At 31.3% G+C, this 27,338-nt stretch overlaps 1 protein-coding gene across 1 annotated transcript; it reads right to left on the reverse strand.

Moving 5' to 3' along the window:
- Nucleotides 1-24,904: 24,904 nt before the first annotated feature.
- Nucleotides 24,905-25,795, reverse strand: LOC113316099. Its single transcript, XM_026564325.1, has one exon. It carries the CDS (start codon nucleotides 25,793-25,795, stop codon nucleotides 24,905-24,907), a length of 891 nt encoding a protein of 296 aa, XP_026420110.1.
- Nucleotides 25,796-27,338: the final 1,543 nt, after the last annotated feature.

The following is a 27,338-nucleotide window of genomic DNA, read 5'->3' on the forward strand; positions in this document are numbered from 1 at the left end:
AGACTAAATTGTAAACTAGATAAACTCATCTTTAACAGAAAAAGTTTGAAAAATGTATTGTAATCACAAATAATATGTTTTAAGTCATTACGTCTAGTAAAAATTGCATTTCTATGTACGTTGATTAAGAAAATATGAAGTCAAATTTCACAACAGAAGAAGGATGAAAGACCATCCAGAACTAATCCAAATTCTAACAAATTTCATCTATTTGAATCAAATTGAAAGACAAAGCCAATACAAAAATAAAGAGTTCTTAAAAATGTTGAATGTTTTATACGTTAACTCAAAAAAGTCTACACTCTTCGTTATAAGTCGGAGGTTGTTTTCTGAGACTAAATTGTAAACTAGATAAACTCTTCTTTAACATAAAAAGTTTGAAAAATGTATTGTAATCACAAATAATATTTTCTAAGGCATTACGTCTAGTAAAAATTGCATTTCTATGTACGTTGATTCAAGGAAATATGAAGGGAGTCAAATTTGACAATATAAGAAGGATGAAAGACCAGCCAGAACTAATCCAAATTCTAACAAATTGCATCTATTTGAATCAAATTGAAAGACAAAGCCAAGAGAAAAATAAAGAGTTCTTAAAAATGTTGAATGTTTTATACGTTAACTCAAAAAAGTATACACTCTTCGTTATAAGTCGGAAGTTGATTTCTGAGACTAAATTGTAAACTAGATAAACTCATCTTTAATAGAAAAAGTTTGAAAAATGTATTGTAATCACAGTTAATATGTTCTAAAGAAGTACGTCTAGTAAAAATTGCATTTCTATGTACGTTAATTCAAGAATATATGAAGGAAGTCAAATTTCACAATAGCAGAAAGATGAAAGACCAAGCAAAACTAATCCAAATCCTAACAAATTCTATATTGAATCAAATAGAAATACAAAGCCAATACAAAAATAAAGAGTTCATAAAATGTTGAATTTTATATACGTTAACTCAAAAAAGTCAACAAACTTCGGTATAAGTCGGAAATTGATTTCTTAGACTAAATTGTAAACTAGATAAACTCATCTTTAACAGAAAAAGTTTGAAAAAGGTATTTTAATTACAATTAACATGTTCTAAGGCAATACGTCTAGTAAAAATTGAATTTCTATGTACGTTGATTCAAGAAAATAGGAAGGAAGTCAAATTGCACAATAGAAGAAGGATGAAAGACCAAGAAGAACTAATCCAAATCTAACAAATTTCATCTATCTTGAATCAAATAGAAAGACAAAGCCAACACAAAAAGAAAGAGTTCATAAAAATGTTGAATTTTATATACGTTAACTCAAAAAAGTCTACACACTTCGTTATACATCTGAAATTGATTTCTGATACTAAATTGTAAACTAGATAAACTCATCTTTAACAGAAAAAGTTTGAAAAATGTATTGTAATCACAAATAATATGTTCTAAGGCATTACGTCTAGTAAAAATTGCATTTCTATGTACGTTGATTCAAGAAAATATGAAGGAAGTCAAATTTCACAATATAAGAAGGATAAAAGCCCAGGCAGAACTAATCCAAATTCCAAAAAATTTCATCTATTTTAATCAAATTGAAAGACAAAGCCAATACAAAAATAAAGAATTCATAAAAATGTTAGATTTTTTATACCTTAATTCAAAAAACTCTACACTCTTCGTTATAAATCGGAAGTTGATTTCTGAGACTAAATTGTAAACTAGATAAACTCATCTTTAACAGAAAAAGTTTAAAAAAGGTGTTGTATTCACAATTAATATGTTCTAAGGCATTACGTCTAGTAAAACTTGCATTTCCATGTACGTTGATTCAAGAATATATGAAGGAAGTCAAATATCACAATAGAAGAAGGACAAAAGACCAAGCAGAACTAATCCAAATCCTAACAAATTTCATCTATCTTGAATCAAATAGAAAGACAAAGACAACACAAAAAGAAAGTGTTCATAAAAATGATGAATTTATATACGTTAACTCAAAAAGTCTACACACTTTGTTATAAGTCGGAAATTGATTTCTGAGACTAAGTTGTAAACTAGATAAACTCATCTTTACCAGAAAAAGTTTGAAAAGTGTATTGTAATTTCAATTAATATGTTCTAACGCAATGCCTCTAGTAAAAATTGCATTTCTGTGTAAGTTGATTCAAGAAAATATGAAGGAAGTCAGATTTCACAATAGAAGAAGGATGAAAGACCAAGAAGAACTAATCCAAATCCTAACAAATTTCATCTATATTTAATCAAATAGAAAGACAAAGCCAACACAAAAATAAAGAGTTCATAAAAATGTTGAATTTTTTATACGTTAACTCAAAAAAGTCTACACTCGTCGTTATAAGTCGGAAGTTGATTTCTGAGACTAAATTGAAAACTAGATAAACTCATTTTTAACAGAAAAAGTTTGAAAAATGTATTGTATTCATAAATAATATGTTCTAAGGCATTACGTTTAGTAAAAATTGCATTTCTATGTACGTTGATTCATGAATATATGAAGGAAGTCAAATTTCACTATAGAAGAAGGACAAAAGACCAAGCAAAACTAATCCAAATCCTAAAAAATTTCATCTATCTTGAACAAAATATAAAGACAAAGCAAATAAAAAAATAAAGGGTTCATAAAAATGTTGAATTTTTTATACTTTAACTAAAAAAAGTCTACACACTTCGTTATAAGTCGGGAATTCATTTCTGAGACTAATCTGGAAACTAGATAAACTCATCTTTACCTGAAAAAGTTTGAAAAATATATTGTAATCACAAATAATATGTTCTAAGGCATTACGTCTAGTAGAAATTGCATTTTTATGTACGTTGATTCAAGAAAATATGAAGGAAGTCAAATTTCACAATAGAAGAAGGATGAAAGACCATGCAGAACTAATCCAAATCCTAACAAATTTCATGTATCTTGAATCAAATAGAAATAGAAAGCTAACACAAAAAGAAAGAGTTCATAAAAATGTTGAATCTTATATAAGTTAACTCAAAAAAGTCTACACACTTCGTTATACGTCTGAAATTGATTTCTAAGACTAAATTGTAAACTAAATAAACTCATCTTTAACAGAAAAAGTTTGAAAAATGTATTGTAATCAAAAATAATATGTTCTAAGGCATTACGTCTAGTAAAAATTGCATTTCTATGTACGTTGATTCAAGAAAATATGAAGGAAGTCAAATTTCACAATAGAAGAAGGATGAAAGACCAGCCAGAACTAATCCAAATTCTAACAAATTTCATCTATTTGAATCAAATTGAAAGACAAAGCCAATACAAAAATAAAGAGTTCATAAAAATGTTGAATTTTTTATACGTTAACTCAAAAAAGTCTACACTCTTCGTTATAAGTCGGAAGTTGATTTCTGAGACTAAATTTTAAACTAGATAAACTCATCTTTAACATAAAGTTTTTCAAAAATGTATTGTAATCAAAATTAGTATGTACTAAGGCAGTACGTTGATTCAAGAAAATATGAAGGAAGTCAAATTTCACAATAGAAGAAGGATAAAAGCCGAGGCAGAACTAATCCATATTCCAACAAATTTCATCTATATGAATCAAATTGAAAGACAAAGTCAATACAAAAATAAAGAGTTCATAAAAATGTTAGATTTTATACGTTTACTCAAAAAAGTCTACACTCTTTGTTATAAGTCGGATGTTGATTTCTGAGACTAAATTGTAAACAAGATAAACTCATCTTTAATATAAAAAGTTTGAAAAATGTATTGTAATCACAATTAATATGTTCTAAGCCATTACGTCTAGTAAAAATTGCATTTATGTGTACGTTGATTCAAGGAAATATGAAGGGAGTCAAATTTGACAATATAAGAAGGATGACAGACCAGCGAGAACTAATCCAAATTCTAACAAATTTCATCTATTTGAATCAAATTGAAAGACAAAGCCAAGAGAAAAATAAAGAATTCATAAAAATGTTGAATTTTTTATACGTTAACTCAAAAAAGTCTACACTCTTCGTTATAAGTCGGAAGTTGATTTCTGAGACTAAATTGTAAACTAAATAAACTCATATTTAATAGAAAAAGTTTGAAAAAGTATTGTGATCACAATTAATATGTTCTAAGGAAGTACGTCTAGTAAAAATTGCATTTCTATGTACGTTGATTCAAGAATATATGTAGGAAGTCAAATTTCACTATAGAAGAAGGACAAAAGACCAAGCAGAACTAATCCAAATCCTAACAAATTTCATCTATCTTGAATCAAATATAAAGACAAAGACAACACAAAAAGAAAATGTTCATAAAAATGTTGAATTTTATATACGTTAACTCAAAAAGTCTACACACTTCGTTATAAGTCGGAAATTGATTTCTGAGACTAAATTGTAAACTAGATAAACTCATCTTCAACAGAAAAAGTTTGAAAAATGTATTGTAATCACAATTAATATGTTCTAAGCCATTACGTCTAGTAAAAATTGCTTTTCTGTATACGTTGATTCAAGGAAATATGAAGGGAGTCAAATTTGACAATATAAGAAGGATGAAAGACCAGCCAGAACTAATCCAAATTCTAAATTTTTTTATCTATTTGAATCAAATTTAAAGACAAAGCCAAGAGAAAAATAAAGAGTTCATAAAAATGTTGAATTTTTTATACGTTAACTCAAAAAAGTCTACACTCTTCGTTATAAGTCGGAAGTTGATTTCTGAGACTAAATTGTAAACTAGATAAACTCATCTTTAATAGAAAAAGTTTGAAAAATGTATTGTAATCACAATTAATATGTTCTAAGGAAGTACGTCTAGTAAAAATTGCATTTCTATGTACGTTGATTCAAGAATATAAGAATATATCAAGCTAAGATCTCAAGAAGTAAAAGATAAGATTATGAACGTAGAAGCTTGGTTTTTTGGCCATCAGAAGTTAAACCTAATAGAATGGTTTCCAGGTTTTGATGCTGAGAAGCAACGTTCTTCTCATGCTTCGGTATGGGTTACTTTTCCTGGACTTTCAATGGAGTTTTGGACTGAAAAAACGCTGTTAACAATGGCAAAGTCTCTGGGTACTCCTATAGTTGTTGATAAACGTACTTTAGCTCATGAAAATGGTCACTTTGCTGCAGTTCTGGTGGATATTGACTTCGCAGAGCCTGCTACTGATGCTATCCATGTTTCTGGTGGTGGTGTGGATTTCTTGCAACCTGTTGAGATTCAAAAGGTTCCGAAATTCTGTTCTAAGTGCAAGATAATTGGTCATACAGATCAGGAATGTAGAAAACAAGCCAAAAACAATGTGGATAACCAAGTTCCAACACAACAGATTGTAGCTGTCCAACAACGATCTAGTTCTGAGGTCCAACAAGGTACATAATGGAAGGTGGCGCAGCGTAAGAAAAAGGGTAAGAAGGCTTCAAAGCTGCAGTCTTCTAATGAAACAACAGATATTAGTATAACTGGAGATGTTGATGTGGAGTATGCTGCTAAGCTAGAGAAGGCTCAGCAGTTGGAGGTTGCAATGGCCAAGTCCCAAGATGAAATTGATGTTGTTTATGTTGAATTGGCAAGAACTAAACAAATTCATGCATCAAAGTCAGTTTTAGTTAATGATGGTTCAGTGGGTGAAATTGAATCATCAACTAAGACAGGTGCGGTAGTAACTAAGATTCCTAAACCTGTTAGGACTGGTTCGACTCCAACTCCTCTTAGTGATCAACTGATGGCTGGTGAGTACTTGTTGAAGAGAAATAAGTTTGATGCTCTAAACCTAGGGAATGAGATGCCTGAAAGTGAGGCTGATGCAAAATTTAGGGCTGAACAAGAGCTTAAACATAATCGCATGCAAATCATGCAGCGACGTATTAATAATTCTACGGGTAGGGTTTCCCAAACTCACACGGTTTCCCAAACTGATGAGGCTTCCCAAACTGAGAACGTTTCTTTGTTAGGAAATTGTGTAGGAAAAGGAAGTTGTTTGAAAAAAGGAAACACATTGTGTTTATACTCTGGTGAATCCTCTAAGATGGGTAATGTTTCCTCCAAAACTTGTTTGTAATGCGTGTTCTCTTCTGGAACATCAATAGAGTTGCTCGTGAGGCAGCCAGAGACAAGCTGAAGGAGTTAATTAAAGATTTTAAGCCTGATATATTCTGCATTGCAGAACCTAAGGTTTATTGTTCTGATAAATTTGTGCAAGGTTTACATATTTCTGGTTATATAAGAAACGTTATTCATAATTCTGTTGGGAGGTTGAAAGGGAATATTTGGATCTTTTGGTCTGAGGAGATGGTAATGCCTAATGTAATAAACTCTAGCAAACAAGCTGTTACAATTGAAGTTGATGGTGTTATGATCTCTTTCATTCACGCAAGCTGTATTCAAGTCACTAGAAGAAACTTATGGCAGCAACTGTCTTCACGTGATTGTACAACTCCTTGGTTAGTCATGGGAGATTTCAACCGTGTCTTACGTAATGAGGAAAAAAGAGGAGGGCGTGAGCCTAGAACTTCTGTCATCAATGAATTTGCTGATTGGATGGATGATAATGATCTCTTTGAAGCAGAATCCTTGGGTTCTAAATTCACTTGGGCTAATGGTCAATCAGGTGTAAGAAGAATTATTTATAAATTGGATAGAGCCTTGATTAATGAAGCTTGGCTGAATAAATTTGAGAACTGGAGATGTAAGGCTCTCCCTAGGGAAGTATCATATCACTCTGCTATCATTGGTTTTCCTATTACTTTTTTGAGGCCAAAAAGAGCTCCTTTCAGGTTTCAAAAGATGTGGTTTGTGCATAATGATTTCATGAGTTTGGTTAAGGAGAACTGGAATGCTCCTGTTTTAGGTTCTTCGGCTTTTATCTTTCCCTTCAAGATTAAGAGAGTGAAGAATAGTCTAAAAGAATGGAATATGAGGTTTTTTGGTAATGTTCATGCTAGGTTTAAGCAAGCTAAACTGACTTTAGAAGTTGCTCTTCGTATTTCTGATGAAGATCCTGAGGATGTTAGCAAGCTTAATGCTGCCAAAGATGCGTCAATTACTCTCCAAGACATTAGAGCTCAACAAGCCATTATGTTAAAACAAAAATCAAGAAGTAAATGGTTGTTGGAGGGTGCAAGTAATACTTCTTTCTTTCATGCCAATATTAGAACTCGTAGGAGCAACAATATGATTTCTGAATTGGTAGATGGTAATGGGAATGTTCTAACAGATTTCGAACAAATTCGAGACCATGTTGTGTCTTTTTATGAGGCTAAATTTAATAGTTCAGACCTGCCTATAGAGGAAGATCTGTTTGAGTATGAGCACAACATTATTTCTGTTGAAGACAGTCAAACAATGGATGCAATTCCGACTCTAGATGAAATTAAAGAGGCGGTTTTTAATCTTGGAGCTGACAGTGCGCCTGGCCCTGATGGTTTCTCTGGTTGTTTCTATAGACATTGCTGGGAGATAATTAAGCAAGACCTCTATAATGCTATTATTTATTGCTGGACAGAGAAGGTTATTCCTCAAGGTACTAATTCTAGTCTCTTGATTTTACTTGCCAAGGTAAAAGGAGCAAACACTCTTAATAATTTTTGGCCTATTGGTCTTAGTAATTTTTTCTTTAAAATTTTCACTAAGATTCTAGCTACTAGACTTGGTAGTGTCCTTGATAATCTTGTTTCAGAAGAGAAAGTTGCGTTTATGAAGGGGCGTAACATTCATGAAAACATAAGTGTTGCTTCAGAGATGGTTAATGATCTTAAGACAAAACGTAAGGATGACAATGTTGGTCGCAAGCTTGATATTACTCAAGCTTTTGATACGGTTAGCTGGTCTTTTGTCTTGGAGGTCTTTCGGAGGTATGGTTTTTCTGACAATTGGTGCTCTTGGATTCTTTCAATTCTGAAATCGGCGCGTATTTCTATTCTACTAAATGGTAACCCAGAAGGATTCTTCAAGATTAATAGAGGTCTAAGACAAGGTGACCCCTTATATCCTCTGATTTTTGTCCTAATTGAAGATGTGCTCAGTAGAAATCTTACCAAGCTTTTTCTAGAAAAGAAGATGACTCCTATGCTCTCTAAAAGAGGTATTTCTCCCACTCATCTCTTCTTTGCTGATGACATTATGATCTTTTGTAAGGGAAACATGAAGAGCTTGAATAACCTTCGTGTTTTGCTTGGTAAATATCAAGCGGCCTCTGGTCAAACTGTTTGTCGTCATAAAAGTAAGGTATATTATGGTGGAGTTTCGTTGAGTAGATGCAGAACTATCACTGATTTACTTGATATGAGTGTTACTACTTTCCCTGATAGATACTTGGTTGTGCAAATTATGCCTGGTGCAGTTCGATATCGTCACATAAGCAACGTTATTGATAAAATCAAAAATCAACTTGTTGTTTGGAAAGGTAAACTTCTTTCTTTTCAAGATAGAATTGTTCTAATTAACTCAGTGATTGCTAGTTACACCGTTCACAACATGGCTGTCTATAAATGGCCTAAGAAGTTCATTCAACAAGCTGAAAGAGTGATTCGTAACTTCCTTTGGTCTGGTGATGCGTAGATAGCTAGAAAATTTGTTGTTGGTTTTCCTAAAGTTTGTTGTCCTTTGAAAGAAGGTGGCTTTGGTATTACGAGCATGGAAATCACCAATAGAGCTATGCTTATGAAGTTGTGGTGGAGTATTCGTTCTTCTCAAAAAAAATGGGCGCGTTTCTTATGGGTGAAATATACTTATACTTGTGGGAGATTGAAGCGTTATGGTGTTAAATCCTCTATATTTCCAGGGATTAAAGTAGTTCAGAATCTGGTTGATAAAAACACTAAAGTTCTTCTTGGTGATGGAAGATCAACATCTCTTTATTATGATGTTTGGTATGGTACTCAAAGCATTGCTGATATATTAGGAAACTATGAACTGGATTTTTCTACCAAGGTGAGTGATATTCTTATTGATAATGCTTTGCATCTTCATGGAGTTCACAGTCAGGTGTTGATGAGTGCTGGTGTTGAAGCCTCAAATATGCCAGTTTTACGTGGAGGAGCTGACTGCAGGGTCTGGATGCATGATTTACATGGGGTTTTCACGGTTAAATCAGCCAAGGAGCTTATTAAGAAGAAGTATACAGTTTTGGAGGATTTTGGCTTGCTATGGAGGAAGTCTAATCACCCTAAACTTGCTGCACAAAACTGGAAACTCTGCCGAGAAGCTTGCGCAACATCTGACAAGATCAAAAGTAGGTTTAAAGTGGAATTGGCCAATAGATGTTACTTGTGTAAGTGTTAAGAGGATCCTTATATCATATTTTGTGGACTTGTTCTTATGCATCACAAGTTTGGGAGTGGATTGCAGGTATTTTATCTCTTCAACCTCATTTTAATATTGTTGATGCTTACAAAGTTTCAAAAGGAAGAAGTAGAATTATCAAAGATCTTTGGCTGTTATCAATCCTAGTTGTTCGAGCTGAACTGTGGCATGCTATAAATCTGGAGTATTTTGAAAACAAAAGCATAAGCATTCATTTTTTCAAGCAAAGAGTTTTTCATCAGATTCATGAATACTCTATGCGTTTGAAGAGTTTTATGTATAACACTGCTGAAGACTTGGAAATTCTGAACTACTTCCGTGTTAAGCATAGGAAAGTGAAGAATACTCAACCTATTGAGTGTTTTTGGTACCCTCCAAATAGAGATGAACTTCTTTTGTGTTGTGATGGTGCTGCGAAAGAGAATCCGGGGATTGCTGGGGCTGGAGTTGTAGCCCGAGATCATGACAGCAACTTCATTGGTGCTATGAGCATTGGTCTAGGTTGCACAAATAATTTCTTGGCTGAGTTATATGGTGTGATTGTGGGTTTGGAATGGGCCCAAAAGTGGGAGATTAGAAAGGTGTTGGTGCACTCAGATTCAATTGGAGCTATTATGGCATTCTCTCATAATAATATTCCATGGTTTGCAAAGCAGCGCTGAAGAAGTATTCAGGAGAATTATGACTCTATTAGATTTATGCACACATACCGTGAAGCAAATTTTGCAGCAGACTCTATGGCAAAAAGAGGATGTTTACTTGGTAATGGTGAAGGGATGAACTATGATGAGAGACCTTATTTTGTTAGTTCTTTAGAATATCCAAATGTTCCATATTATAGATTTAATTAGTTTGCAAGTTTTTGGGGTTTTCTAAACCTCTTTTCTTGTAAACTTCTTGTAAATTTTTGATATTCATTAATACAATTTTGGACTTACCAAAAAAAAATATATGAAATTTGTTAGGATTTGGATTAAAAAGAAAAAGGACAAAAGACCAAGCAGAACTAATCCAAATCCTAACAAATTTCATCCATCTTGAATCAAATAGAAATACAAAGACAAGACAAAAAGAAAGTGTTCATAAAAATGTTGAATTTTATATACGTTAACTCAAAAAGTCTACACACTTCGTTATAAGTCGGAAATTGATTTCTGAGACTAAATTGTAAACTAGATAAACTCATCTTTAACATAAAAAGTTTGAAAAATGTATTGTAATCACAATTAATATGTTCTAAGGAAGTACGTCTAGTAAAAATTGCATTTCTATGTACGTTAATTCAAGAATATATGAAGGAAGTCAAATTTCACAATAGCAGAAGGATGAAAGACCAAGCAGAACTAATCCAAATCCAAACAAATTTCATATATATTGAACCAAATAGAAAGACAAAGCCAATACAAAAAGAAAGAGTTCATAAAATGTTGAATTTTATATACGTTAACTCAAAAAAGTCAACACACTCCGTTATACATCTGAAATTTCTGAGATTAAATTGTAAACTAGATAAACTCATCTTTAACAGAAAAATTTGAAAAATGTATTGTAATCACAAACTATATGTTCTAAGGCATTACGTCTAGTAAAAATTGCATTTCTATATACGTTGATTCAAGAAAATATGAAGGAAGTCAAATTTCACAATAGAAGAAGGATAAAAGCCCAGCCAGAACTAATCCAAATTCCAACAAATTTCATCTATTTGAATCAAATTGAAAAACAAAGCCAATACAAATATAAAGAATTCATAAAAATGTTATATTTTTTATACGTTAACTCAAAAAAGTTTACACTCTTCGTTATAAGTCGGAAGTTGATTTCTGAGACTAAATTGTAAACTAGATAAACTCATCTTTAACAGAAAAAGTTTAAAAAATGTGTTGTATTCACAATTAATATGTTCTAAGGCATTACGTCTAGTAAAAATTGCATTTCTATGTACGTTAATTCAAGAATATATGAAGGAAGTCAAATTTCACAATAGCAGAAGGATGAAACACCAAGCAGAACTAATCCAAATCCTAAGAAAATTCATCTATATTGAATCAAATAGAAATACAAAGAAAACACAAAAATAAAGTGTTCATAAAAATGTTGAATTTTATATACGTTAACTCAGAAAGTCTACACACTTCGTTATAAGTTGGAAATTCATTTCTGAGACTAAATTGTAAACTAGATAAACTCATCTTTAACAGAAAAAGTTTGAAAAATGTATTGTAATAAGAATTAATATGTTCTAAGCCATTACGCCTACTAAAAATTGCATTTCTGTGTACGTTGATTCAAGGAAATATGAAGGGAGTCAAATTTGACGATATAAGAGGGATGAAACACCAGCTAGAACTAATCTAAATTCTAACAAGTTTCATCTATTTGAATCAAATTGAAAGAAAAAGCCAAGAGAAAAATAAAGAGTTCATAAAAATGTTGAATTTTTTATACGTTAACTCAAAAAAGTCTACACTCTTCGTTATAAGTCGGAAGTTGATTTCTGAGACTAAATTGTAAACTAGATAAACTCATCTTTAATAGAAAAAGTTTGAAAATTTTATTGTAATCACAATTAATATGTTTTAAGGAAGTACGTCTAGTAAAAATTGCATTTCTATGTACGTTAATTCAAGAATATATGAAGGAAGTCAAATTTCACAATAGCAGAAGGATGAAAGACCAAGCAGAACTAATCCAAATCCTACGAAAATTCATCTATATTGAATCAAATAGAAATATAAAGCCAATACAAAAATAAAGAGTTCATAAAAATGTTGAATTTTTTATACGTTAACTCAAAAAAGTGTACACACTTCGTTATAAGTCTGAAATTGATTTCTGAAAATAAATTGTAAACTAGATAAACTCATCTTTAACTGAAAAAGTTTGAAAAATATATTGTAATCACAAATAATATGTTCTAAGGCATTACGTCTAGTAAAAATTGCATTTTTATGTACGTTGATTCAAGAAAATATGAAGGAAGTCAAATTTCACAATAGAAGAAGGATGAAAGACCATGCAGAACTAATCCAAATCCTAAAAAATTTCTGGTATCTTGAATCAAATAGAAATAAGAAGCTAACACATAAAGAAAGAGTTCATAAAAATGTTGAATCTTATAAACGTTAACTCAAAAAAGTCTACACTCTTCGTTATAAGTCGAAAATTGATTTCTGAGACTAAATTGTAAACTAGATAAACTCAAATTTAACAGAAAAAGTTTGAAAAATGTAATGTAATCACAATTAATATGTTCTAAGGCAATACGTCTATTAAAAATTGCATATCGATGTACGTTGATTCAAGAAAATATGAAGGAAGTCAAATTTCACAATAGAAGAAGGTTAAAAGACCAAGCAGAACTAATCCAAATCCTAACAAATTTCATCTATCTTGAATCAGATTGAAAGACAAAGCCAATACAAAAATAAAGAGTTCATAAATATGTTGAATTTTATATACGTTAACTCAAAATAGTCTATACACTTCGTTATATGTCGGAAGTTGATTTCTGAGACTAAATTGTAAACTAGATAAATTCATCTTTAATAGAAAAAGTTTGAACAATATATTGTAATTACAATTAATATGTTCTAAGGTAATACCTCTAATAAAAATTTCATTTATATGTACGTTGATTCAAGAAAATATCAAGGAAGTCAAATTTCACAATAAAAGAAGGATGAAAGACCAAGAAGAACTAATCCAAATCCTAACAAACTTTATCTATTTGAATCAAATTGAAAGACAAAGCCAATACAAAAATAAAGAGTTCATAAAAATGTTGAATTTTTTATTCCCTAAATTTTTTGAGAACATATTATTTAGATTAATATAGGTCTCCTCTTTTCTCTCTCTTGGCTCTGAGGCGATTTTTCCTTAGGGTTTAGGGTTTAAAAACTTTTCAATTTTTTTGGTTCTCCTCAATCATCTACGGGTGATTTGAGATGGGAGATGCTTCTCATGCGTCTCATGTTAGGTCTCGTACTTATGCTGATCAGTTGAAGGGGAAGCAACAGCTTCCAACAACATCTATTGATCTCAGTTCTTTATTGCCAACGTTAAAAGAAGGCAAACCAGCAATTGTTTTACCTGAATATTTCTATTTGGAAGGGTGTGATATTTGGAAATTCAGTCTTATTGGACGTTTAGATTTCAAAGGAATTACTTTCCAAGAGGTGAAAGATGATTTGGAACATCAATGGCAGCTAGGTCAAGGTGCGGTTCAGCTAATTCCTATGAGTAGAGGTTTCTTCACCATCAAGTTACAATCCCAAACAGCAAAAGACAAGCTTTTGAATGCTGAATCTTGGTTTTTTAGGCATCAAAAGCTAACCCTAATTGAATGGTTTCCTGGTTTTTATGCTGAAAAACAAAGATCATCTCATGCTTCCGTGTGGGTTTCTTTTCCAGGGTTTCTCATACCAATCACTAATTTTCTTGGTATGGAAGTTTCTAATTTTCCGGACAGGTATTTGGGAGTTCAGATCATGCCTGGGGCGGTTCGATATCGTCACATAAGCAATGTGATAGAGAAAATAAAGAATCAACTTTCGGTTTGGAAGGCAAGATTACTTTCTTTTCAAGACAGAGTTTTTCTTATTAATTCAGTGATAGCTATCTATGCCATTCACAACATGGCGGTATACAAGTGGCCTAGAAAGTTTGTTCAGCAGGCGGAAAGAGCCATTCGCAATTTTCTTTGGTCTGGTGATGCTGATGTTACTAGGAAATTTGTTGTTGGGTATCCTAAAGTTTGTTGTCCTCTGAAGGAAGGTGGTCTTGGTATAACCAGCATGGTTGTTATTAATAAAGCTCTTCTCATGAAGCTGTGGTGGAGTATTCGTTCTTCAGACAAGAAATGGGCTCGTTTTTTGTGGGCAAAGTTTACTACTAGAAATGGTGGTATCAAACTTTATGGTGTGAATTCTTCAATTCTGCCGGGCATTAAATTGATTCATTCTATTGTGGACAAGCATTCTAAGGTTCTTATTGGTGATGGGAGGGCTACATCTCTTTATTTTGATGTTTGGTATGGGAATGAGAGCATTGCTGATATGCTTAATGAAACTGACCTTGACAGAAATGTTAAGGTTAGTGATATTATTGATAATAATACTTGGCAGGTGTAGGGTATTCATCTTCAGAATTTGATGCGTGCTGGGGTAGTTTTGGAGGATTTGCCTTTGTTGCAAGGTGGGAAGGATTGTAGAATTTGGATGCCGGAGATGAATGGACGTTTTTCTGTTTCATCAGCTAAGAATCTCATTAGAAGGGAGTATTCAACTTCAGCGGTGTATGGTCTATTGTGGAGGAAGGAAATTCATCCAAAACTTGCTGCCCAGAATTGGAAGATTTGTAGAGAGGTTTGTGCTACTCAAGACAAGATTAGGAGTAGATTCAAAATTGAATTAGCCAATAAATGTTACTTATGCAAGGCTGATGAGGAATCTTTGGAGCACATTATTTGGAGTTGTCCGTTTGCTACGCAAATCTGGCAGTGGTGTTCAGGTTTGTTTAATTTAAGACCTTATTATGATGTTGTGACCTCATACAAATCAGCAAAAGGTAGGAGTCGTATTATTAAGGATTTATGGCTTCTTGCTAACTTGGTGATTCGCTCGGAGTTGTGGCAGGCCAGGAATTTAGTTTGTTTTCAAAATTTGTCAGCTAACATTCACTTCTTCAAGAAGAGAGTTTTCTTTTTGGTTCATGAATATTCTGTTAGGGTGAACAGTTCCATGCGTAATACTTCAGCAGATTTGGAGATTTTGAACCACTTTCGTGTGGCTCATAGGCAGGTTCATCAGGTCGAACCAGTTGAAGTTTTTTGGCATCCTCCTAATAGGGATGAGATTGTATTATGTTGTGATGGTGCGGCAAAAGGAAAACCAGGTGTTGCAGGGGCTGGTGTTGTGGTGCGTGATGCGGATTGTAACTTTGTTGGGGCTATGAGCATTGGGCTGGGTATTACAAATAATTTCTTGGCTGAACTTTATGGTGTTATTGTTGGTTTAGAATGGGCTTTGAAGTGGAATATGAGAAAGGTTCTTGTGCGTTCAGATTCAATGGGAGCTATTGCTGCCTTGACGGGTACAAATCTTCCTTGGTTTGTTAAACACAGGTGGAGAAGAATTAATAACAGTTATGATTCTATTCGTTTTGTTCATACTTTTCGTGAGGCAAATTTTGCAGCTGATTGTATGGCAAAGAGGGGATGTTATCTTAGAAATGGTGAAGGGTTAAGCTTTGATGAAAGGCCGGATTTTCTTAGGCATTTAGAATTTCCATATGTTTCTTATTTCAGATTTAAATAGTTTGTAAGTTTTTGGGGTCTTAAGACCTCTTTTCTTGTGAACTCTTTGTAAATAGTGGCCATTCATTAATACAATCTGGATTTAGCAAAAAAAATTGAATTTTTTATATGTTAACTCAAAAAAGTCTACAAACTTCGGTATAAGTCGGAAATTGATTTCTGAGACTAAATTGTAAACTAGATAAACTCATCTTTAACAGAAAAAGTTTGAAAAATGTATTTTAGTCACAAATTATATGTTCTAAGGAATTACGTCTAGTAAAAATTGCATTTCTATGTACGTTGATTCAAGAAAATATGAAGGAAGTCAAGTTTCATAATAGAAGAAGGATGAAAGACCATGCAGAGCTAATCCAAATCCTAACAAATTTCATCTATCTTGAATCAAATATAAAGACAAAGCCAAAACAAAAATAAAGAGTTCATAAAAATGTTGAATTTTTTGTACGTTAACTCAAAAAAGTCTACACTCTTCGTTATAAGTCGGAAGTCGATTTCTGAGACTGAATTGTAAACTAGTTAAACTCATCTTTAAAAGAAAAAGTTTGAAAAATGTATCGTAATCACAATAAATATGTTCTAAGGCAGTACGTCTAATAAAAATTCCATTTCTATGTACATAGATTCAAGAATATATGAAGGAAGTCAAATTTCACTATAGAAGAATGACAAAATACCAAGCAGAACTAATCCAAATCCTAACAAATTTCATCTATCTTGAATCAAATAGAAAGACAAAGCCAACACAAAAAGAAAGTGTTCATAAAATGTTGAATTTTATATATGTTAACTAAAAAAGTCTACACACTTCATTATATGTCTGAAATTGATTTCTGAAACTAAATTTTAAACTAGATAAACTCATCTTTAACAGAAAAAGTTTGAAAAATGTATTGTAATAAAAAATAATATGTTCTAAGGCAATTACGTCTAGTAAAAATTGCATTTCTATGTACGTTGATTCAAGAAAATATGAAGGAAGTCAAATTTCACAATAGAAGAAGGATAAAAGACCAGCCAGAACTAATCCAAATTCTAACAAATTTCATCTATTTGAATCAAATTGAAAGACAAAGCCAATACAAAAATAAAGAGTTCATAAAAATGTTGAATTTTTTATACGTTAACTCAAAAAAGTCTACACTCTTCGTTATAAGTCGGAAGTTGTTTTCTGAGACTAAATTGTAAACTAGATAAACTCTTCTTTAACAGAAAAAGTTTGAAAAATGTATTGTAATCACAATAAATATTTTCTAAGCCATTACGTCTAGTAAAAATTGCATTTCAATGTACGTTGATTCAAGAAAATATGAAGGAAGTCAAATTTCACAATAGAAGAAGGATGAAAGACCAGCCAGAACTAATTCAAATTCTAACAAATTTCATCTATTTGAATCAAATTGAAAGACAAAGCCAATACAAAAATAAAGAGTTCATACAAATGTTGAATTTCTTATACGTTAACTCAAAAAAGTCTACACTTTTCGTTATTGGTAGGAAGTTGATTTCTGAGACTAAATTGTAAACTAGGTAAACTCATCTTTAACATAAAGTTTTTGAAAAATGTATTGTAATCACAATTAATATGTTCTAAGGAAGTACGTTGATTCAAGAAAATATGAAGGAAGTCAAATTTCACAATATAAGAAGGATGAAAGACCAGCCAGAACTAATACAAATTCTAACAAATTTCATCTATTTGAATCAAATTGAAAGACAAAGCCAACACAAAAAGAAAGAGTTCATAAAAATGTTGAATTTTTTATACGTTAACTTAAAAAAGTCTACGTTTTTCGTTATAAGTCGGAAGTCGATTTCTGAGACTAAATTGTAAACTAGTTAAACTCATCTTTAACAGAAAAAGTTTGAATAATGTATTGTAATCACAATAAATATGTTCTAAGGCAGTACGTCTAGTAAAAATTGCAATTCTATGTACGTTGATTCAAGAATATATGAAGGAAGTCAAATTTCACAATATAAGAAGGATGAAAGACCAATCAGAACTAATCCAAATCCTAAGAAATTTTATCTATCTTGAATCAAATAGAAAGACAAAGCCAACACAAAAAGAAAGAGTTCATAAAAATGTTGAATTTTATATACGTTAACTCAAAAAAGTCTACAAACTTCAGTATAAGTCTAAAATTGATTTCTGAGACTAAATTTTAAACTAGATAAACTCATCTTTAACATAAAAAGTATGAAAAATGTAGTGTAATCACAAATAATATGTTCTAAGGCATTACGTCTAGTAAAAATTGCATTTCTATGTACGTTGATTCAAGAAAATATGAAAGAAGTCAAATTTCACAATAGAATAAGGATGAAATACCAGCCAGAACTAATCCAAATTCTAACAAATTTCATCTATTTGAATCAAATTGAAAGACAAAGCCAATACAAAAATAAAGAGTTCATAAAAATGTTGAATTTTTTATACGTTAACTCAAAAAAGTCTACACTCTTTGTCATAAGTCAGAAGTTGATTTCTGAGACTAAATTGTAAACTAATTAAACTCATCTTTAATATAAAAAGTTTGAAAAATTTATTGTAATCACAATAAATATGTTCTAAGGCAGTACGTCTAGTAAAAATTGCATTTCTATGTACGTTGATTCAAGATTATATGAAGGAAGTCAAATTTCATAATATAAGAAGGATGAAAGACCAAGCAGAACTAATCCAAATCCTAACAAATTTCATCTATCTTGAATCAAATAGAAAGACAAAGCCAACACAAAAAGAAAGAGTTCATAAAAATGTTGAATTTTATATACGTTAACTCAGAAAAGTCTACAAACTTCGGTATAAGTCGAAAATTGATTTCTGAGACTAAATTGTAAACTTGATAAACTCATCTTTAACAGAAAAAGTTTGAAAAATGTATTTTAATCTCAAATTATATGTTTCAAGGAATTACGTCTAGTAAAAATTGCATTTCTATGTACGTTAATTCAATAAAATATGAAGGACGCCAAATTTCACAATAGAAGAAGGATGAAAGACCAGCCAGAACTAATCCAAATTATAACAAAATTCATCTATTTGAATCAAATTGAAAGACAAATCCAATACAAAAATACAGAGTTCATAAAAATGTTACATTTTTGATACGTTAACTCAAAAAAGTCTACACTCTTTGTTATAAGTCAGAAGTTGATTTCTGAGACTAAATTGTAAACTAGTTAAACTCATCTTTAATATAAAAAGTTTTAAAAATTTATTGTAATCACAATAAATATGTTCTAAGGCAGTACGTCTAGTAAAAATTGCATTTCTATGTACGTTGATTCAACAATATATGAAGGAAGTCAAATTTCACAATATAAGAAGGATGAAAGACCAAGCAGAACTAATCCAAATCCTAACAAATTTCATCTATCTTGAATCAAATAGAAAGACAAAGCCAACACAAAAGAAAGAGTTCATAAAAATGTTGAATTTTATATACGTTAACTCAAAAAAGTCTACAAACTTCAGTATAAGTCTAAAATTGATTTCTGAGACTAAATTGTAAACTAGATAAACTCATCTTTAACATAAAAAGTATGAAAAATGTAGTGTAATCACAAATAATATGTTCTAAGGCATTACGTCTAGTAAAAATTGCATTTCTATGTACGTTGATTCAAGAAAATATGAAGGTAGTCAAATTTCACAATAGAAGAAGGATGAAAGACCAGCCAGAACTAATCCAAATTCTAACAAATTTCATCTATTTGAATCAAATTGAAAGACAAAGCCAATACAAAAATAAAGAGTTCACAAAAATGTTGAATTTTTTATACGTTAACTCAAAAAAGTCTACACTCTTTGTTATAATCCGGAAGTTGATTTCTGAGACTGAATTGTAAACTAGATAAACTCATCTTTAAAATAAAGTTTTTGAAAAATGTATTGTAATCACAATTAATATGTTCTAAGGCAGTACGTTGATTCAAGAAAATATAAAGGAAGTCAAATTTCACAATAGAAGAAGGATGAAAGACCAAGAAGAACTAATCCAAATCCTAACAAATTTCATCTATCTTGAATCAAATAGAAATACAAAGCCAACACAAAAAGAAAGAGTTCATAAAAATATTGAATTTTATGAACGTTAACTCAAAAAAGTCTACACACTTCGTTATACATCTGAAATTGATTTCTGAGACTAAATTGTAAACTAGATAAACTCATCTTTAACAGAAAAAGTTTGAAAAATGTATTGTAATCATGAATAATATATTCTAAGGCATTATGTCTAGTAAAAATTGCATTTCTATGTACATTGATTCATGAATATATGAAGGAAGTCAAATTTCACTATAGAAGAAGGACGAAAGACCAAGCAAAACTAATCCAAATCCTAACAAATTTCATCTATCTTGAACAAAATAGAAAGACAAAGCCAATACAAAAATAAAGAGTTCATAAAAATGTTGAATTTTTTATACGTTAACTCAAAAAAGTCTACACACTTCGTTATAAGTCGGAAATTCATTTCTGAGACTAATCTGTAAACTAGATAATATGTTCTAAGGCATTATGTCTAGTAAAAATGTACGTTGATTCAAGAAAATATGAAGGAAGTCAAATTTCACAATAGAAGAAGGATAAAAGCCCAGGCAGAACTAATCCAAATTCCAACAAATTTCATCTATTTGAATCAAATTGAAAGACAAAGCCAATACAAAATTAAAGAGTTCATAAAAATGTTAGATTTTTTATACCTTAACTCAAAAAAGTATACACTCTTCGTTCTAAGTCGGATGTTGATTTCTGAGACTAAATTGTAAACTAGATAAACTCATCATTAACATAAAAAGTTTGAAAAATGTATTGTTTTCACAATTAATATGTTCTAAGGCAGTACGTCTAGTAAAAATTGCATTTCTATGTACGTTGATTCAAGAATATATGAAGGAAGTCAAATTTCACACTAGAAGAAGGATGAAAGGCCAAGCAAAACTAATCCAAATCCAAACAAATTTCATCTATCTTGAATCAAATAGAAAGACAAAGCCAACACAAAAAGAAAGAGTTCATAAAAATGTTGAATTTTATATACGTTAACTCAAAAAAATCTACAAACTTCGGCATAAGTCGGAAATTGATTTCTGAGACTAAATTGTAAACTAGATAAACTCATTTTTAACAGAGAAAGTTTGAAAAATGTATTTTAGTCACAAATTATATGTTCTAAGGAATAACTTCTAGTAAAAATTGCATTTCTATGTACGTTAATTCAAGAAAATAGGAAGGAAGCCAAATTTCACAATAAAAGAAGGATGAAAGACCAGCCAGAACTAATCCAAATTGTAACAAATTTCATCTATTTGAATCAAATTGAAAGACAAAGCCAATACAAAAATAAAGAGTTCATAAAAATGTTGAATTTTTATACGTTAACTCAAATAAGTCTACACTCTTTGTTATAAGTCGGAAGTTGATTTCTGAGACTAAATTGTAAACTAGATAAACTCATCTTTAACAGAAAAAGTTTGAAAAATATATTGTAATCACAATAAATATGTTCTTAAGGCAGTACGTCTAGTAAAAATTGCATTTCTCTGTACGTTGATTCAAGAATATATGAAGGAAGTCAAATTTCACAATATAAGAAGGGTGAAAGACCAAGCAGAACTAATCCAAATCCTAACAAATTTCATCTATCTTGAATCAAATATAAAGACAAAGCCAACATAAAAAGAAAGAGTTCATAAAAATGTTGAATTTTATATACGTTAACTCAAAAAAGTCTACAAACTTCGGTATAAGTCGAAAATTGATTTATGAGACTAAATTATAAACTAGATAAACTCATCTTTACAGAAAAAGTTTGAAAAATGTATTGTAATCACAAATAATATGTTCCAAGGCATTACGTCTAGTAAAAATTGCATTTCTATGTACGCTGATTCAAGAAAATATGATGGAAGTCAAATTTCACAATAGAAGAAGAATGAAAGACCATCCAGAACTAATACAAATTCTAACAAATTTCATCTATTTGAATCAAATTGAAAGACAAAGCCAATACAAAAATAAAGAGTTCATAAAAATGTTGAATTTTTTATACGTTAACTCAAAAAAGTCTACACTCTTCGTTATAAGTCAGAAATTGATTTCTGAGACTAAATTGTAAACTAGATAAACTCATCTTTAAAAGAAAGTTTTTGAAAAATGTATTGTAATCACAATTAATATGTTCTAAGCCAGTACGTTGATTCAAGAAAATATGAAGGAAGTCAAATTTCACAATAGAAGAAGGATGAAAGACCAAGAAGAACTAATCCAAATCCTAACAAATTTTATCTATTTTGAATCAAATAGAAAGACAAAGCCAACACAAAAAGAAAGAGTTCATAAAAATGTTGAATTTTATGAACGTTAACTCAAAAAAGTCTACACACTTCATTATACATCTGAAATTGATTTCTGAGACTAAATTGTAAACTAGATAAACTCATCTTTAACAGAAAAAGTTTGAAAAATGTATTGTAATCACAAATAATATGTTCTAAGGCATTATGTATAGTAAAAATGTACGTTGATTCAAGAAAATATGAAGGAAGTCAAATTTCACAATAGAAGAAGGATAAAAGCCCAGGCATAACTAATCCAAATTCCAACAAATTTCATCTATTTGAATCAAATTGAAAGACAAAGCCTATACAAAAATAAAGATTTCATAAAAATGTTAGATTTTTTATACGTTAACTCAAAAAAGTATACACTCCTCGTTATAAGTCGGAAGTTGATTTCTGAGACTAAATTGTAAACTAGATAAACTCATCTTTAACAGAAAAAGTTTGAAAAATGTATTGTTATCACAATTAATATGTTCTAAGGCAGTACGTCTAGTAAAAATTGCATTTCTATGTACGTTGATTCAAGAATATATGAAGGAAGTCAAATTTCACACTAGAAGAAGGATGAAAGGACAAGCAGAACTAATCCAAATCCTAACAAATTTCATCTATCTTGAATCAAATAGAAAGAAAATGCCAACACAAAAAGAAAGAGTTCATAAAAATGTTTAATTTTATTTACGTTAACTCAAAAAAATCTACAAACTTCGGTATAAGTCGGAAATTGATTTCTGAGACTAAATTGTAAACTAGATAAACTCATCTTTAACAGACAAAGTTTGAAAAATGTATTTTAGTCACAAATTATATGTTCTAAGGAATTACTTCTAGTAAAAATTGCATTTCTATGTACGTTAATTCAAGAAAATAGGAAGGAAACCAAATTTCACAATAGAAGAAGGATGAAAGACCAGCCAGAACTAATCCAAATTGTAAAAAATTTCATCTATTTGAATCAAATTGAAAGACAAATCCAATACAAAAATAAAGAGTTCATAAAAATGTTGAATTTTTATACATTAACTCAAATAAGTCTACACTCTTTGTTATAAGTCGGAAGTTGATTTCTGAGACTAAATTGTTAACAAAAACTCATCTTTAACAGAAAAAGTTTGAAAAATGTATTGTAATCACAATTAATATGTTCTAAGCCATTACGCCTAGTAAAAATTGTCATTTCTGTGTACTTTGATTCAAGAAAATATGAAGGAAGTCAAATTTCAGAATATAAGAAGGATGAAAGACCAGCCAGAACTAATCCAAATTCTAACAAATTTCATCTATTTGAATCAAATTGAAAGACAAAGCCAACACAAAAATAAAGAGTTCATAAAAATGTTGAATTTTTTATACGTTAACTCAAAAATGTCTACACTCTTCGTTATAAGTCGGAATTTGATTTCTGAGACTAAATTGTAAACTAGATAAACTCATCTTTAACAGAAAAAGTTTGAAAAATGTATTGTAATCACAATTAATATGTTCTAAGGAAGTACGTCTAGTAAAAATTGCATTTCTATGTACGTTGATTCAAGAATATATGAAGGAAGTCAAATTTCATAATTTGCCAAATACTGCAAAACTAAACAAAACCATCAAATTGTACAAAATAGAGAACTAAAAATTATAAATTGGGATGTAAAAATGTCGTGTTTACACACTTATCAAATACCCACAAACCTACATTTTGCTAGTCCCGAGCAAAAATTAAAATGAAAAAAAATCCTAACTCACTGTCGCAGGCATCGCGATTACATTTAGCGTATGCAATAAGCCTTTAAACCCCTAGGTGGCCCTCGTGGACGAGTTATAGTCTCGTGAGGTTTTTTTTCCAAGTCCAAAATTTTATTAGAGCATAAAACGTAATTACAAGTAATTACAAAAAAGGGAGTAATTACAAAAAAGGGAGGCTCAAAGGCCCCCCCACCCCCATAAACCAAAGGGGTAGAAAATAGAAAAAAATTAACCTCTAAAGGCTACTAACTTAACGAAAACTATAAGAAGAAAAAAAAAGGAAAATAAAAATTATTTTCGCCCTCTCAATTTTCTTCTTCGATTAGAAGATTTACTCTTTGAGAAAATAGTATCCATTATGTTCATATCTTCATATCCATCCAAAAATTCTCCTTCCTCATCCTTATCCGAAGTAATATTATCTGGAACAAGTTTGATTGGAGTTTGATTGATCTTCCCACTTTTTGTAAGCCTAGGAAACCTACCAAGATGAGCCTTAAGACCCAGGGTATTTGTAAATAGATCTGGAGAAGCTTCTAGATCGGCCAAAATGGCTTTGCCTTGTAAAGACACCTCCCTTTGTTCTTTCAAAATTCTTGCACGTTTTTCCCTTTCTAAGTCTTGATCCGCAGTTGTAGGCCCATCCAATTTGTCCGGCTTAACATACCTTGAACTTCCCATATCCAAATTTGTAACCGCTTCAAACTTCTCTTTAGCCGGCACTACATTCCTAACTGAATCAGGATTGTCCATAACCAAATTTTTAGGAGTCCCAGATTTTTCCTCCACTAAAAAACGACCAGGGGATTCCATATCCTTCCCATTTCTATCCAAATATACCCTGCCAGAATCAGCGTTATCTTGAGCTTTGCGATCTGCCAGAATTTTTACAGCTCTCCGAGGTACTCTTTTTGCTTCCCAACAAGCCAAAAGATCCGCGTCAACATCTCCATCAGCTGAAAACTCTTCCAAATCACTGTCTTCCTTATTTTTAATGATCACATTACTAGAATCAGTGTCTAAATTGTTGGAATCCAACCCTAACTCGCTTACAAGAATCTCAAACTTATTTTGCATAACAACTTCAGTTTGGAGTAACTCATCCACAAGAGGAGTAGGAGAATTGGCTGCATTGTTCTTCTTAGTCTTTCCATTTACCAAAGTCCAATCCATGTTTTGAGTAGTTTGATTAGCTACAGAGGCAGTAAGATCAACCCTACTACCAGCATCAATCAACGCAGTTGAACTGGATTATTCTCAACAAAAATCGTACTATGAACATTAGTAGCACCTTGCATAATCTTATCTTTAACAGGTTGCCACTTTTGAATACTCTTTGTAGGATTAACATGATGATTTTTCTTGGTTTTCTGCCTACAATCAGATTCAACATGTCCAAAAATTTTGCAGTGGGAGAAAAACTTGGGAATTTTTTGTAGCTCCACAAACTGTTCAAAACTTCTACCACCCACTGTTACATGAATGGAATCAGGCACTGTCTTCACAAAATCAATATCAACTAAAACAGTTGCATAACATCCATAATCACGATTTAACGTCTTCTTATCCACCATAATGGGATTACCAAGGTTTTTACCAAGTGATAACAAGATTTTTTCAGTCCATAACTCCACATATAACCCAGGAAAATTAACCCAAACAGTAGCATGTGAAGAACTCTCTTTATCTGGATCAAACCAAGGAAACCAATCTTGGAGCCGTAACTCTTGTTGATTAATTTTCCAGGTTTTACCATCACGAATTTTTACTTTATCTTCCTCAGATGAAAACTTTATAATAAAAAAACCTTTGTTCATAGGTGTGAACTTTACCTTACCCGGACCTAAGTTCCATTGATCTTCCAAAGATTTTGTAACCACATCAAAACTTTTAGCTTTAAGATGCAACCTTCCAATAAGACTATGATTCCAGATCGCACACCCTTCCTGAAAAAACTCCAGCGGCAATTCCATTGAAGGTTTATTATCATGAAAAATAGGGTTTGGGAGACTACCAATATCTATAGTGGTAGGTTTTAGCGTTTTTTTCCCCTTAACCATATCTGCAAAAGCGGCAGATATAAGAGACGAGTTACTATAACCCAGATCATGATTTTCCCCCATTGCAAATCATCCAAAGATGATCAAAACAATGGAGAAAAACGTGAAAAAACTGGAAACCCTAAAAAACTCAAGCAAAAAATCGACACAGCTAATTATATAGTCTCGTGAGGGTTTACCAGAGATGTACCCACAAAACCTTTACTCAAACTCTGATTAGTCACAAGTATCCAAAGAGCTATGAGGACATACATATTCTCAACCTATCGCCAAGTAACTAGAATGCCAAAGAAATTAAAGGTATCCGCTCAAAAGCTGAATAAAGAAAAGGGGAGACACATCTGCTATACTGCTAGATAAAGAGATATCCGCTACACAGCTAGATAAATATTATGAGATGCATCCGCTTTATAGCTGAAAAAGATTAGGAGAGAGATAAAGATGAGAGGGACATCTGCTACACAGCTGGACAAATTACGTGTGATGAGTTGAACCAGTGTTAGAAAGATCTTGTGCTAGATGGAAAGCGGACTAACAAAGAAACCAATATGCATCTCTCTTTGACTCTCTCATAGTGCTCAGTAGAAACAACGTCTTCTTCGTCTTCAACTGTCGATGATAAACTCTTGAACTTCGTAGAACCTTGACAATTAACTTTTCTCTTCGGTTTCTTGCTTGAAACTTCCTTATAGATTTCTAATTCCTTATGTCCTTATTGAAAAAAACTAACAACAAAATTTAAATGTACATTTTTTCTAATTTTTTTTCACTTTTTTTTATTATTTATTTATATATATATTTTTTTCATTTTTCATTTTTCATTTTTTTTCTTCATTTTTTCATTTTTTTTAAAACACGGTAATAACAAGACTAGTATTTACATGGCCATGAGACAAGGACTCTCTAGCACTTGGATCTTCGCAACTTGTGGTATCTTGGTATCATGAATTTCAATAACTTACATCGTTTGATTTTCTTTACTCTAAGTCTTCAACTTTGATTTTGAATTTTGCTTTTCTTTCTATTGATGCTTATAAACCTTAAACGTCTTCAACTTTCTTCAAGTTGCTTCCAAAGACTCCTCCTAGTAACCTGGATATTTCTATTGAATTTTGCTTTTCTTTCTCACATTAGTAATGTGGTGGATAAGCTTAAGGATCAGCTCACGATTTGGAATGGTAAAACTCTCTCTTTTCATGATAGAGTAGTTCTTATCAATTCAGTTCTTTCTAGCTATTCAATTCATAACATGGCAATGTATAAATGGCCAAAGAAGTTTATTCAGCAGTGTGAGAGGGTGATAAGGAATTTTCTTTAGTCGGGTGACTCGAATTTATCTTTTTCTTTTGTGGTTGGTTATGATAAAATTTGATGTCCTTACAAAGAAGGTGGTTTGGGGATTCCTAATTTGGAAGTTCTAAACAAAATTACTAAGGAATGCTTTATGCAAACCGTGGCTATAAAGTTCATGAGCCGATTCAATCGAATCGAATCATCTTTGTTTCAATTGTGTCTTGTGTAGTTACATAAGATCTCATAGCAATTGAACAACTCTTTAACTAGTTCATTTGAGATAATTGAACTAGTTATGATGAAGAAGAAAAAG

The sequence above is a fragment of the Papaver somniferum genome, chromosome 10, assembly GCF_003573695.1.
Source record: "Papaver somniferum cultivar HN1 chromosome 10, ASM357369v1, whole genome shotgun sequence".
Taxonomy (NCBI): Eukaryota; Viridiplantae; Streptophyta; class Magnoliopsida; order Ranunculales; family Papaveraceae; genus Papaver; species Papaver somniferum.